Source organism: Muscardinus avellanarius (genome assembly GCF_963383645.1).
Source record: "Muscardinus avellanarius genome assembly, chromosome: 13".
NCBI classification, from domain to species: Eukaryota; Metazoa; Chordata; class Mammalia; order Rodentia; family Gliridae; genus Muscardinus; species Muscardinus avellanarius.
The window spans coordinates 67,474,840-67,491,527 of NC_137799.1; the positions used below are offsets into that span (position 1 = coordinate 67,474,840).

Consider the following 16,688-nt stretch of genomic DNA (forward strand, 5'->3'; position numbering starts at 1 on the left):
AAGGGCCTAAGTAGCTGAAGCTAGCCACAATCCATGATCCTCCTGTCTCAGCCTCTGGAATGCTGGGACAAGCATGTACCACCACGCCTGGCTGGACACCATGTGTTTTTAAGACAGCTATCTTAAAAATCATTTTGTAAGGAATAAAAAATAGTGCTGGGGCTGTGTAGTTCGGAGGTAGGAGGCCCTTCGGTTCCATCCCCAGTACCATGCCAAAAAAAAAAAAAATAAAATTGTGCCGTTATAGGATCATGGTACACATTTGTAATCTGTAAAAGTCAAGCAATCATCTTACATTTATATAAATATATAAACTACTATAGTTATTTCTAACCAATTATTTTCAAGCATACAGAGTGAAGTGGCAAATATTTTCTCCCAACTACTTTATACTAACACTGAATTCCTATCATTTTAGAAGAGGGTGGGCATTTGTCCAAAGTTAAGCCAAAAAAGACAGAAGAAATTATCCAGCATTTCAATTTCTTTTCTAGTATTAGCTTCCTGTTTTTCACTTACAGGATGACAGAGGAAACAGTTTCTTCAGTAAAGCCAGGTTTCTTTGTCTTCTAACTATAAACTTAACTATTTTATAATATATTCTCAAGAACTATTGTTCAATTTATCAGGATACAAAAATGGTGACGGTTATTATAAAATCATCTCTCTAATTTTTCATGGGCAACTTTATGTACTTACAATACAGAAAACAAGAAAACAGAAAAATGGCTTCAAATCAAATCATAGCAAAAGTTACACACATGACGTAAAATTTGTTAAGCTTTGCCAGGCATGGTGGCGCATGCTTGTAATCCCCGCGCTTGGGAGGCGAAGACAGGAGGATCGCTCAGGGTCTAAGCCAGCCTTGCTGGCTTAAGAGACCCTGTTTCCAAAAATTGTAGCTCGGATATAGAAGGGCTTCCAGGAACCCCAGTGCCACAATAAAAAAAAAAAAAAAAAAAAAAAATTGTTAAGCCTTACTACTACCATATGAGCGAAAAACTAACATGGTATGTGGTCTTGCAACTTAATATGGGTAACATTAACACACAAATGTTCTCTGGAATGCTAGTCATTGAAGACCCCAAATTCAACATTTTAGGGTATCAAATGCCAGTAATATACTCAGACATCCAGTAAGTTTTTAGAAGAAACACGGTCAGGGAAAATATAGCTTCATTTTGCACTAGCATTTAGAAACTCTGTATAAACAGTATACTAGATGAAACCACAAATAATATCTTGATTTACTATTTTGAGCTATATCAATTTTCTTTTTGTTTTTCTTTTTTCTTTCTGCTGTTCTAGGAATAGAGCTCAGGGGCATTCTAACTCCAAGCTACACCCCCAGCCCTATTTTTTATTCTTTTTTAAAATCATTTATTATTTATTCTTATGTGGGTCATTGAAAATGGCATACATTCAGACAGTGCTTGGTGCTCCCCCTTCTCCCTCTCTCAACAATGAGTGTCCAGGTTAACCATACTACATTCATACTTTTACACATATTCGAATGTAGCTCCTCCATTAATCAATCTCAGCCTTCTTCCTCTCCTATCCTAACATTCTAGCTTTGCTGAGGTTTCCCCTCCATTATCTGGAGTTTCTCTGGTGTCTCCAATACTCTCGAGATTTGGCATATTAGAGAAAACTGAAAGAAGCCCCTTCTCTTCCTGTGCTTGGCTGATCTCCCTTAACATAATGCTCTCCAGGTCTTTCTATCTCTTGTGAATGACATGATTTTGTTCTTTTTTATAGCAGAGTAGAATTTTATTGTGTGTATTTCCCTTAATTTTGCAATCCATTCGTCTGTTGATGGAGACCTAGGTTGGTTCCATATTTTGGCTATTACAAATTGTGCCACTATGAAAATGGGTATGCATATGTTACTGTAGTTCTCTGATTTCAACACCTTTGGAAAGATACCCACAGTAGTGGTATAGCTGGAAAATATGGTGGGAGATTCCTTAGAAAACTGGGAATGGATCTAACATATGATCCAGCTATACCACTCCTGGTATCTTTATTCTTTATTTTGAAACAGGGTCTCAATGAGTTGCAAAGGGCCTCACCAAGTAGCTAAGACTGTCTGAGAAGTGCTAATCTCCTGTCTCAGCCTCCTAGATACTGGGATAACAAGCATGCGCCACTATACCCAGCTCTGTAACAATTTCCTTAACAAAATATTTATGATTTTGTATATGAACTAAATGCTATATACTTCCAAACTCAATGACATCTATCACTGTTATCCCCAAAATAGTCCGTCCTTTGAACAAATAAAAGTCTTAGTAATAAATTGTTCTTTAAAAGTGGTGTCTTAATTTGCACTAAATCTGTCCTTATACAGTGTTATAATGATCCTTCCTTCTCCCAAAATAACACAAAGTATATGACTATCTCAGGCAACAATTCCACCATCCTCTTCTAACATGCATATACACATGAACATACCTAAAACTAAAACTTAATTTCTTCTAAAAATATATTTAAAAAAATCTTGGGGTTCTTTTCCTGTTATCACTGCCTGTTTTAATATCTTTTCTTTCTATTAGTAGATTTATGCATTTGGCTCAAATAACTTGAATGATATATGACAAAGATTTACATGTTAATCTGAGATAAAGATTTGATGATTTAGATATGTATCTTCTTTTTCAACATATGGTTGTCAGGCTTCAAATAAGGATGAAATAAAAAACTAACACATTTAAATTCTTCCCACTGGTCTGTAAATGGTATTTTGTTTTATTTTCTTTATTATTTGTATTCAAAGTAATACATACCATTTATCACCCCAAATCATATCATCCTCTCAAAATACTTTAACACTTATATATGAACTTTCAGACTCTGTACAATACATATACATGAATATACTTAAATGAGAAATGATGAAAAATTTATAAATCACAAACACTGTCAAATATAGGAGCAGTTTTTGACATGCATACTCATTGTTAATCATTTTTCCTAATAGTATTTCATTTTTTTATACCAGAGAACCATTTTTAAAAAATTTAAAAAGCAAAACTTCTGCTTTCAACCAAAATGGATCAAACTGAAGTTGATTTATGTGATTTATGCTCCCATCGGAACCAAATGAACAATAAAAACCCAGACAAAATATATCAAACAATAATTTCAAAACATGCATAAAGCAACAGAGGTTGGTTATCCTTGAGAGACTGGAAATAAAAGTGGGCAATGACCTCTAATACCCAAGGTTACTGCTATGTAAGAATTTCCAGGTTACAGCACTAAGAACCTTGTGGACTACCTGAGTTGAGGAGGCCAAGCGGAGTCTTGGACTAATGCACCTAGAATTCACAAAGTACCCCAAAAGAAAGAACTACATGGAGAAATAAGCCAAGAGTACTATAAGAACATGTACTGTGAGGAAACTACTCAAGGGAGAAGAACAACCCAAAAGGATTGGTAAAGAGAACAGTACATAGTACTCAAAAAGTTCTGAAAACAGTACCTATCCTACAGCTAAGAGGCCAAAAGGTCAAAATGAAGCACCAGATAGAATATTCAGGAAGGTAGTCCTCAGGTCTTACTATGGTAAATCCTAGAAAGGAATAATTAGCTCAAGATTGAACACTTCCAAATTATTAAAATAAGACATAAGCAGATTAAACTATTTCCAAGTAACTTGGCTGCATCCCAGTAATATTTATGGAATCACAATAATATTCAGCTCACAACAAAGTAAAATCACAACATCTGGTAATCCAATCAAAAGAGTGCCACACATGCAGGGAGGCAGGAAAATACAAGACAGAATGAGAAAGAAAAATTAACCTATCAAAACAACCCAGAGCACAATGAGACGTTGAAATTAGCACAAAAGGGCATTAAAACAGATCAACATTTGAGACATCTGAAGATCACTAAAGATAATTCATCATATTAACAAACTACAAAAGAAAAATTATGATTGTTTTACTAAATGTAGAAACAGTGTTAAGAAAAAATTAAGTATCAATTTGTGATTAAAACCTCTCAGCAGAACCGGGTGTGGTTGTGTGGCACATGCTTGTAATCCCTACGCTTGGGAGGTGGTGACAGGAGGATCGTTGCAGGTTCGGGCCAGCCGTGCCTGCTTAAGAGACCCTGTTTCCAAATTTTAAAAAAAGTATAAAAATAGGTCTGGGAGTGTAGCCCGGAGGTAGAAGGGTATCCAGGAACCCCAGTACCACCTAAAAAAAAAAAAAAAATAGCGGGTGTGGTGGTGCATTCTTGTAATCCCAGTACTTGGTAGGCTGAGACAGGAGGATTGCAGGTTTGTGGCCAGCCTCGGCTACTTAGTGAGGCCCTCCACAACTCAGTGAGACCCTGTTTCAAAATAAAGAATAAAAATTAGGACTAGGGGTATAAGTCGGAGGTAGAATGCCCCTGGGTTCCAGCCTCAGTACCGCCAAAAAAGAAAAGAAAAGAAAAAAAACCCTCTTAGCAAACTAGGAAGAGATGGGGAGCTTCCACAACGGGGTAAAGAAAATCTATAACATTTATAATATCTTTTTCTGTGGTGCCAGAGGCATTTTCCAAGTATCTTCCCAGTCCTTTTTATTTTTTATTTGGAAACAGGGAACTTTGCTGAAAGCCTTACTAAATTGCTGAGGCTATCCTTGAACCTGCAATCCTCCTGTCTCAGCCTTCAGAGTACTGGGATTACAGGCCTGTGGCACCATGCCCAGCTATATCATTCTTAATGGTGAAAGACTAAATGCCTTCCTCATATTCAACACTACTAGAGAGTCTAATCAGTAAATTCAGGAAAGAAAAGGAGGAAAAAGATATACAAGTTGAGGAAAAGTAAAGTAAAACTGTTTTTCTGACATGAAAATCTAATAGCCAGGCATGGTGACGCATGCTTGTAATCCCAGCATTCGGGAGGCTGAGACTGGAGGATCACGTTATGCAGACAGCCTCAGCTACTTAGGGAGGCCCTTCACAACTCAGTGAGAGCCTATTTCAAACAATGAAAAGACTACAAAAATAGGGCTGGGTGTGTAGCTCAGAGGTACAGTGCCCCTGGGTTCCATCCCCAGTACCACCAAAAAAAAAAAAAAAAAAAAATCTTATAGGATCTACTATAATAAGTTTAAAGTCCAATACAGAAAAATCATTGCATTTCTACATACTAGTAACGGACAACAAGAAAAGGAAATTAAAGTATCATAAACAGCATAAAAATATGAACTCATAGGCAAGGGGTATAGCTCAGTGATAAAGTATACACATTCGCTATATATGTAATACACACACATGAACACCCACTATAACATAATACATGCAATCAAAGTAAATAGTAATGGGAACTCATACACTGATGGTAGGAAGAAAAGTGGTATCATGACTTCAGGAATAAAAGTTTGCCATGTCTTTGAAAGTTGAACATATTCCTACTTTAGAACCTAGGCATCCCACTCTTGGATATTTACTCATGAGAAGAGGAAATATGCATCTATGGAAAGGGTTTGATTCCCAGCACTGCCCCCCGCCCCTGCCAAAAAAAAAAAAAAAAGAGGAAGGGACTTAAAGATGAGACAAGTAGCGGCCGTTGAGGTGCACGCTTGTAATAAGAGACCTTGTTTCCAAAAATAAAATAGGTCTGGGAGTGTAGCCTGGAGGTAGAAGAGCATCCAGGAACCCCAGTACTACAAAAAAAAAAAAAAAAAAAAAAAAAGAGAGAGAGAGAGAGAGACAAGTAAAAGATAACAAATATTTGTCTATCAAGAATACAAAACACAACTTCCGGGAAGATGGCGACCGAGAAAAGCGGGGCTTAAGAGCCCCACTAACAACCAATCTCCATTACCACAAAATCAGTGCCTTTCATAGCCAGAAAACACCATCACCAGAGAAACAAAAAAAAATCACCAGGCTCCAGAGAGAAAGCGGACTGAGAACAGAGCTCAGAACCACAGAGGAGATACACCAGCCTCACGCCCGAGGATGCGGCAGCAGCGCCATACTGCCTGCGGCAGCAGCGACTTCACCAGACGGCTATAGCAAGCCGAGGTGAGCAACTGTGGAACAGCCAGGCGGGATTTTTCAGCACAGGGAGCATCTAAAGCTCCCAGTGGCTGAGCTCAGCACATGCTGCAGGGACTCAGAGTGGAACTCAAAACCAAGAAGAAATAAGCCAGCCTCACGGCCGAGGGCATAGCAGCGGTGTCATATTGCCACCGGCAGCAGCAGCAGCGAATTCACCGAGTCCAGTACAGCTACATCTGCGAACTCAAGAACAGTAGGTCAGATTGTGGGCCCCAGAGGAGAAATCCCAGTACTGTACTCCCTGGGACTTGACCCAGTGGGGGAGTGGCAGTGGCAGAGATATCACACCATAGGAGAATGTGCAATCTGGCACCACCCATGGTCTAAAGCAGCCTCTATCGACTCCCTGGGTCGGAGACTCTGTGATACAACCCAGTAAAGGAGTAGTGGGGTCAGAGATACTACAGATTCGATATCCAGAGCACCTTAAGCGAAGTGATAGTGACCAAAGGGAAGACGACCAGAGAAGGCACAAACTTCCAAAATCATGGAAGAACCCAGAGAAGGCACAAACTTCCGAAATCATGGGAAAGAGGAATAATACTGGAGCAATGAATGCCCACAACCCCACAACATCAGAACCCGATAAAACAGAAAATCAGAGATTTCTAGAAGATCAAATCAGGAAAATAACTGTAGAAATAATAGAGGTGCTTCGAAAAGAACTCAGAGAGAGCCAAAAAGAGATAAAGGATGCAATTACGAAAGTAAAGACCTCAATTCAAAGCACGAACAACCGATTAGACCACATGGAGAACAGAATCTCGCTCTTAGAAGATGAGCAATCCAAAAATGAACGCATAGTTTCTAATCTAGAAAAAAATATACAACAGCAGGAATCTGACATTGAAGAAATATGGGCCCATTTTAAGAGAGGGAAAAGAAAGTGAAACCAAAGGGATCAACAATCTCTTCAAGGAAGTAATAGCAGAAAATTTTCCAGACATAGAGCAAGAGGTTGATACAAAGGTCCAGGAAACTTATAGAACTCCCTTTAGACAGGATCAGAGAAGAGGATCCCCACGCCACATAATTGTCAAAATGACCAATGTGGAAGCCAAGCAGAGAATCTTAAAGGCAACAAAAGCAAAGGGCCAAGTGACATTCAGAGGCAAACCATTAGAATCACTCCAGACTTCCCAAACCAAGTCATGAGAGCCAGAAGGGCTTGGAGTAACATATTCCAAACTCTGAAAGAAAACAACTTCCAGCCAAAAATTTCCTACCCAGAAAAACTTTCTATCAAATTAGATGGGGAAATAAGAAGCTTCCATGACAAACAGAAACTGAAGGAATTTATGTCTTCAAAACCAGCGCTAGAGAAAATACTCAAAGAGATTAACTACAAAGAAGAAATAGGTAACACACACCAGAACCAGAGAAACAAGATTTTTCATCCAACAGACAACTAAGATTGGTTATCTGTGGAGATTCATTATTTATGTTAGTCTTATACCTATCTCTAAATTGTATTGTTTGCCTTTATTGTTGTTAATTTTTAGGATTTCTAGTTGGAATATTAATATACCTTCAGATATAGCATTTGGAAATATTTTATCCCATTCTATTAGTAACTGTTAACTCTGTTTACATTGTCTTTGGATATACAATTTTTTTTTATTTTTTAGGGAGTTTGTATACTCTTCTGTTGCCTGTGCCACTGAAATCATAACCAAGAAATCACTGCCAATTTCAATGTTGTGAGGTTTAATGACCCAGATTTTCTTCTAAAAGTTTATAGTCTTAAGATTTATATTTAGGTCTATTATCTATTTTGAGTTAATATTTGTATATGGGATTAGGTAAGGGTCCAATTTTATTCTTTTCCATGTAATTATTATTTTTCAACAATATTTAGTTAAAAGATTATTATTTCCACCACCAAATGTTCGTGGAAACCTTGTCAAAAATAACTTGACAATATAGGGAAGAATTTAGCTCTAGGCTTTTATTTAACTCCAATGGTTTATATATCTGCCTTTAGAACAGTACTACACTGTTTCAATTATTGTAGCTTTATATGGTTTGAAACCAGAAAATATATATCTTCTAGCTTTGTTCTTTTTCAAGATCGTTTTGGGTATCTAGAATCCATATTCCATATTAGGATAGATTTTTTTCTGAAAAATAAATATATAAATATATGATAGTTTCACCTAAAAAAATAGAAAAAAATATTCTCTGGTAAGAAAGAAAGCAAAAAGAAATATTGAAATGTTATCTTTAAGTCATCAAAAGCTTGGTATCAGACAAATGAAACTGTTATGTGAGATTATCATTTTTAATTTTGGATAAATTGCTATAATACTAGATGTCAACCACTAAGCCAAGCATGGGAAGGAGGGATGGGGAGAAAATGGGGTGGGGATCGGGTGGGGGCTGATTGGGTGATGTGTGCATGTATGTCTACAAAAGTTTGTATCCCACTATGATGTATGAATACAGTGCACCAATAAAAAAAAAAAAGAATACAAAACACAGAAGCAATTAAAAACACGTAAACAAGTATAGAGTTATACATTCTTTTTTTTGGTGGTACTGGGGTTCCTGGAAGCCCTTCTACCTCCGGGCTACACTCTCAGACCTATTTTATACTTTATTTTTGGAAACAGTGTCTCTTAAGCCACCACGGCTGGCTGCGAACCTGCGCGATCCTCCTCTCTCCACCTCCCAAGCGCAGGGATAACATGCGTGGGTCACCACGCCCGGCTTAGAGTTATATATTCTTTATAGGTCAGAAGATTTGCTATTGCTGAGATGACAACTCTACCCAAATTGATCCATATACTCAACGCAATCTCAACCAACATGTCAGTGGGCATTTTTGTAAATTAACAAAGTGATCCTAAAACTAATATGGAAATTCAAGGACCTAAAACAATAAAAGTAACTTTGAAAGAGAACAAAATTGAAAAACACTATGAGATTTAAAAATTATTATACATCTAGTGTACTCAAGACAATGTTGTATTGTTATAAAAATACATAAATACTTCATAGAACAGAACAGAGAACACAGAAGTAAACCCATACATATGTGGACAATTCATTTTTGATAAAGAAGTAAAGAATATGCAGTATAAAAGGGAGAACCTTTTCAAAATTGTACTGGAACAAATGGATTATTAATAAATATCAACATGCAAAAGAAACTTGTATCCTTTGCAGCATACAAAAGAAAATTCAAAATATATCACTGACCTAAATGTAAAACTTTATAAAACTTCCAGAAGAAAACATATAAAGGTTAACACCCTAAAGAGAACAAAGTGATGAACTGAATTTTTTCTAAAAAAAAAAAAAACTGTATTAAAAAAATGAAAGGCAAACTATACATTAGGAGAAAATCTCTGTAAAGCATATACATGCAAATATGTATAGTTACGTACATATGAAGGATTTATATTCAATATAATAAAAACTATTGAAAAAATCAATAAGAAAGCAAAGAAACTCTACTTCCCCTCAACAACAAGAAAAAAAAAAATGGACAAAAGATACAAACAGACATTTGAACAAAGAAGACATCCTCATGGCACAAAACCAAAATGTTCAATGGCTTTATGCATTAGAGAACTACAATTTGAAATTATAATGATAATTTAAATTATATGTATTAAATGGCTTGTCATCCCAATACTTGGAAAGCTTTGAGGACAGTCTCAGCAAGCTGTGAGACTATCATCAAACTACTGAGACCCCGTTTCAAAATAAAAATAAAATAAAAATTAAAAAAATAAAATAAAAATAAAGGCTAGGAGTGTATTTCAGAGGCTGAATGCCCTTGAGTTCAATCCTCAGTAACACACACACACACACACACACACACACACACGTGCACCCACTGTAACATAATATATGTAACCCAAGATAAAAAGTAATGGAAACTCTCAAACACTGATGGTAGGAATAAAAATGGTACCATGACTACAGGAAAAAAAAAGTTTGCCATGTCTTTGAAAGTTGAATATACTCCTACTTTATAATCTAGGTATCATACTCTTGGATATTTACTCATGAGAAGAGAAAATATGCATCTATGGAAAGATTTGTACATCAATGTTCGTAGCAGTTTTGTTTGTAAAAATACCAAATTGTGAACAATTCAAATGTCCAACAAATGAATGGGTAAAAAAACTTTGGCATACCCATAAAACAGCAAAATGAACTACCCATTCACAGCAACATGAAAGAATCTCAGAATAATTAGTGCTGAGTGAGATAAATCAGAAAAACCAAGTACTGCATATTGCATGATCCAATTTACGTAACATTCTAGAAAATACAACTAATATGTAGTGACAAAAGCAGACTAATGGTTGATTTTGGAGGTGGGTGGGGATCATGGCAGGAAGGAGGAATTACAAAAAAAAAAAAAAAGAGTACAGAAGAGAAATTACAAAAAAGTATAAGGAAACATGAGAGAGATGGACCTGATCACTGTTTTTTTGTGTGTGGGTGTTGGGTGCTAGGGATTAAAACCAAGGCCTCATGCATGCTAAGCAAGCACTCTACCACTGAGCTACTGACCACTAAGTTGACTATAGTAAGGATTCCAAAACAATATATTTCAAATATGTTCAGTTTGTTGTAGTAATTATATCTCAATAAAGCCTTCTCTTTTTTAAAAGAATGGACATGATGGTTGAGCTTGTATGTAGCAGAAACTTTTGCCCTCTTAAACAAGCTTCTACCATCAAAAAGCTTTATCTAACCAAGTAGAAAGTAAGATGTCACCAAAAAAACAAAAACAAAGTAGATGGCTACCAGATATGGCACTGAGGCCATCTTGGACTATCCAGTTCAATGGAGCTGTAAGATTACTAGAGGTATATCAGTGACCCCAAGTGAGATCAGAAGGGCTGAATGACCAAACTCACAGTTCTATGAGTATGACTTGCATTAAGCCAATTTGAAGATAACAGTTGAATAAATATTAAATGTCAAAATAATCTAGCTGAGCGTGGTGGCGCACACTTGTGATCCCAGCATTTGGGAGGCTGAGACCGGAGGATCGCGGTTCGCGGACAGCCTCAGCTACTTAGTGAGACCTCTGCAACTCAGTGAGACCCAGTTTCAAAATAAAGAATAAAAATTAGGGCAGGGAGTGTAGCTTGGAGGTCGAATGCTCCTGGGTTCCATCCCCAGACCCTCAAAAAAAAAAAGTAAAAATAATCTAATAAACAGAATAAGTTACAGACAAATTAAATTCCTAATGAAGAAAAAGTGCTGCAAATATAGGACTTGTACTTTAAAAAAAGAGAGATGAAGGTGGCTTGGGAACTCTTGGATAATTTCTTTTAACTTTATTTTTGTAATATTTAATACAGAAGGTATTATGTGGTGGTACACACATGTAATCCCAGATACTAAGGAGACTAAAACAGAAGGCTTTTGAGTTCAAGGCCAGCCTAAGCAAGAGTCAGACACTGTCTCAAAAACAAAACAAAAAGAATAACCAAAGAAAGGTATTCCCCTAATAATATGAAATTAGATATGCTGAAAAAATAAATCTACTAGGCTTTTCCCTCTTTACTTTCTAGTGGGAAAAAGTGTACAAGGAGTCTATATATAAGATGTGGTAATGAGATTTAAAAACTAATACAAATTTCTTAAACTTTCACTAAGTTCTTCCTTTGGCAAATGAGAAAAAAGAATTTTAATTGTAAAAAGCATCTTAACTACATTTAGATCGTTTGCAGCCACTGGTAAATTGCTGATCTTAAATTTCATATATGCAAGTTAAAGAATTCCACTGTAAAATACTTAAGAGATTCACCAAGTAGCTGAGGCTGTTCTCGAATCACAATTCTCCTGTCTCAGCCTCCCAAATGCTGGGATTACAAGCATGTACCACCACACCAGGCTAAAGGTCATATTTTAAAAGAAATCAGGTAGCTATAAAAATCAATGAGGCCTAGAATGATTAAACAACTCCATACTAGAATTGTTCAGAAATCAACTGGTGGTTTTTATTTTTTCCCCCTGAAAACATTTGTCAATTGTGTGCACATAAGAGGATGTAGTTCCGGTTGAGGCCTACCAGAGTTAACAAAAAATCACGTCCATATTCAAAGTTTAGTCCTATCTCTCTCCCCTACTGCAAATCCCATGCAGTGGTTCCTATATTTACTGCAATAGTCCTGAATAAAGTCTTCTTTGTTGCATTTTTAACAAAGCTTCTGCATGGCAAAGGAAACTATCAAGAACCTCAACAGAGAGACAACAGAATGGGAGAATTTTTTTGCCAACTATTTCTCTGATAGAGAACTAAGAGAGTATACAGAGAACTCAAGAAACTCACAGATAAGAAAACCAATAACCTAATAAAAATGGCAAATGAAGTAGACATCTCACAAAAGAAGAAATTCAAATGGCCAATAAATGTATAAAAAAAGTTCGACATCATTAGCAATCAGAGAGATGTAAATCAAAACTACCCTGAGATTTCACCTAACTCCAACTAGAATGGCAATCATTCAGAACACAAACAACAACAAATGCTGGTGAGGATGTGGAGAAGTGGGAACTCTAGTACACTGTTGGTGGTATTGCAAATGAGTACAACCACTTTGGAAAAGTGGAGGATCTTCAGAACAATAGGAACAAATGTACCATTTGATCCAGCAATACCACTTCTTTTGGGTATCTACCCAAAAGAATAGAAACCAAACTACCAAACTAATGCATGCATATCTATGTTCATAGCTGCACCATTCACCATTGCCAGACTATGGAACCAGCTAAGATGTCCACCAACAGATGAATGTATTATACAACTATGGGATATGTACACAATGGAATTTTACTCAGCCATAAAGAACAAAATTAAGTCATTTATAGGGAAATGGACAGAATGTGAGAATATTATGCTAAGTGAGATTAGTCAGTCACAAAAAGTAAAAAATTAGATGCTCTAGACAAGGAAGAAAAAAACATAAAGCCAAACATGAAAAGGAAGGAGGGGTGAGGGAATTGGGTGGGAATTAGGTAAGGGCTAAATGAGTGAGGTGTGTATGTATTCCTCTACCATCTTCTACTCCATTATGATGTATGACTATAATGCACAAAAAAATAAAGTTTATAATGCACTGTAAAAAAAGAAAAGTAAATGGAAATTCTAATTTAAAGTATATAGAATCTCAATTATTTCAACAGAGTTCAGACTGGATATAGTAGATGACAGGTTTTATTGACTTGAGAGATATATAGATATAAAATAGCCACAATAAAACACAGAAAAAAATAATGGGATGGGGAGGGGGCAAGAGATATCATGAGACATATGGAGGATATACAGAAGATCAAGGTCAACTGATGTCCTAAAAGAAGAGAGAAGGGCAGAAACAGTACAAAGGTTAAGAGCTGGGAATTTCTCCAAACTGAAGATACCAACCCATAGATTCAAGAAACATAGGGAACCCCAAGCAGGATAAGTGCAAAGAAAACCAAACCTGAGAGCCTAACAGCTAAATTCTGAAAACCAATAACCAAGAAAAAAAAATTCTTAAAAGCAGTAGGGGAAAAAAAGTTACACTACTTTCAAAAACCAACAATAAGACTATTCACTAACTTAATAGAAATAACCAAAATGGAAAAGCAGAAAAAAAGTAAGTATAACTTTAACTTAAGTAACTGTCCAATTAGATTCTATACCCCCTGAAAATGTTAAGAAAATAATGAAAATTAAAAATACCTTTACACAAGTAAAATGGAAGTTAAACAAGTAAAATCACAAGTTGCTGAGACTGGCTGCAAACCTGTAATCCTCCTGTCTCAGCCTCCCAAGTATGGGATTATACATATGCACTACCTCACCTGGCTAAGATAATATCTTTCTTAAATCACATTTCTCATTAATTAAACACTGTCTGAAATATATGTTACATAAATGTCCAATGAATGGATGAATGAATCTTGGTTTTTATCCAGTTTATAAAACTTGTAACAAGCAAATAATATTAATACTTCAGGTATAGTCTTATTTATAATTTTTCCTTTATAAACAAATACATAAAATGCTGGTGATTATTAGTAATAGTATTGATCTCAAGATATTACCTTTGGCTGTCTACTCACAAATTTTTGTTTATAATATATTGCTTTTCCATTTTAACTCACTTTAACTCAGTCTTATATTTCTTTAATTGAACCTTCAAGTTACCAATTAGAAAGTAAACTGTGGAAAAATTGATTTTATTTCAAAATAAAATACATTACAAAATAAAATACATTTTGCACATGACTATATATGCAAATCTATACCTCACAATCTATTACTTTCATTACATGTATATGATATAACAAATGTGCACATATTACTAGAGACCTAAAAGAAATCAACTGTGCAGAAATAGTAGGACATATAAAGTTATTAATAATTAAACATTAAGAAACTTTAGTTTGGGAATGTTCCCCATTTCAAAATGAATTATATTAGTAAGAATTTTTTTCTTAAAATTGGCAATCATAATTTATTTACTACACTTATGAATTTGAATTTTTATATCAAAATATGACTATTGATTTCCAAGAGTCAAGAAGGAAAAACATATACAATCCAACTAGTGGGCATAGTAGTACATGCCTATAATTCCAGCTACTATAAAATGTCATAGTATGTGCAGCACTTGATATAACTACATTATATTAAATAGATATATCAGTAGTTATAACTACATTACTAAAATGTATAGTACACTGAACAGAAGAATAAAGTATCAAGAGCACCACGTATGATTGATGTCAGCACTATGGAACCCCATCTGCTGTTGTAGCTCGAAGAAGCCAGAAACAATACATAAATATATGAGCATTTTTAGAGTCCAATAAAACTTTATCTTCGGACATTGAAACCTTAACTCTGTAATTTTTAAGTGTGACAAAATATTCTTTTTTATTTGTTTTAACCATTTAAATATGTAAAAATTATTAATTCATGGGCTATTCAAAATCAGATAGCAGAATAGATTGGTATGTGATTGTCAGTCTGCCAACCAGCTATAGAATTGTAGAACTACTTGGTATTTTTGACAATTTGAATTATCTGCAGATGATTAACCTAGTAAGTATAACAAAGCATGGACTGAAAGAGACTGAAAGCAGAGGATAAGTTACTCTACACGTTTAGAGTACAGTAAAAAAACAAATCAATTTGAGTTCCTAAGTTTATATTTTATTTCCCCAGTATACAGTATCTGTGTTAATTATAATAAGATTTATCCAAGACTTAAATCTTGGATAAAAGCTTGGATAAGCTCTTAATTTTCAGATCTTCAATTTATTCATAAAATATGAAGGACAATAATATTTAGTTTAAGACATTGATCTAACTGGGCATAATAGATCACATGCCTGTAATACCAGTACTTGGAAAGCCAAGATGGGATGATCATAGGTTTGAGGCTAGCTTCAGCAACTTAGCAAGGCCCCACCAATTTAGTGAGAACCTGCTTCAAAATAAAATTGGGCTATGGGTATATCTAAGAGGTTGAAGACTTCTGGGTTCCATATCTATCTATCTATCTATCTATCTATCTATCTATCTATCTATCTATTTATCATCTATCTATCTCCATCCCCCAGAGACACACACACACACACACACACATACACACAAAGAGGAGAAAGAGAAAGAAGAGAGCCACAATATTGATCTAAAGATTAAGAGAGATGATCAGATTACAGTAATACATAAGAAATGCTCAGTAAATGTTAACCATATATATTGTTACTGTAAATTAATTAATAACAATATCCCTAAAGATGAGTAATAAAATATAAATTAGAAAGGTAAAATGAGCAAGTTTATAGGCACATCTAATGGAGAAAAAGAGAAGAGAAATACAGAAACAGATTCAAATATACACGAGAATTTGGTATATCAATATAAACTTTATTATGTTGTGGGATATTCTTCAAAATGGAGGACAAAATTTAAATACCATATGAATATAATAAAAAACTTCAAAAAACTGGATTAGGCTTCAAGACCAAAACAGGAAAGTAAGATGCTTGCACAGAAAAAGATATAGGTGCTATATTTAGGGATGACAGGAAATAATACAGTCAACAAAGAAGCTATGGTAAGGGGAAGAATAGAATGTAAGTAGATGTTTAGAAGAATCAGTACAGTAATTTCTATCACAAGAAGAGAAATCCTTATGTGTATAAAATATTGAAAAAAGTCTTCTAAAATAACCAATTTAAATGCAATGTATGGTTTAAAAAAACGTTATTAAAGTTGAGAAATCTACTTACTGATACAGCTATCATGGTACTGTCTGGCCTCCATTCAGTTTGTTGGTAGGATCCAAACTGAGTAGATGATTTTGTAGATTCCTTGTAGGTTACAATTAACACACTAGGCTGGAAAAAAACAAATGTATTTTTATTAATATCTCATACAAATATATACAAATAAAATTTAAGATAATACATATAAGATACTGTAAAAATATTTCAAAGAGAAATAAACAACATAATCTAATCAGCTTACTAAATTCTAAGGAAATCACCAAAAAAAACAGGAAGGGAATTTAGGCCCATAACTGTTTTGAAAACTGAACCAAAGCCAGGTGTGGTGACACACACTTGTAATCCCAGCATTTGGGAGGCCGAGA

At 35.1% G+C, this 16,688-nt stretch overlaps 1 protein-coding gene across 2 annotated transcripts in view; it reads right to left on the reverse strand.

Moving 5' to 3' along the window:
• Positions 1-16,688, reverse strand: part of RIC1 (RIC1 homolog, RAB6A GEF complex partner 1) — a gene marked incomplete at both ends in the record, with an annotated part of 122,331 nt that overhangs the window by 91,424 nt on the left and 14,219 nt on the right. For both annotated transcript variants that reach the window (XM_080708838.1, XM_080708837.1), the window contains one exon: positions 16,327-16,434. In XM_080708838.1, the coding sequence (XP_080564964.1) occupies positions 16,327-16,434 (108 nt within the window). The remainder of the gene's footprint in view (positions 1-16,326; positions 16,435-16,688) is intronic.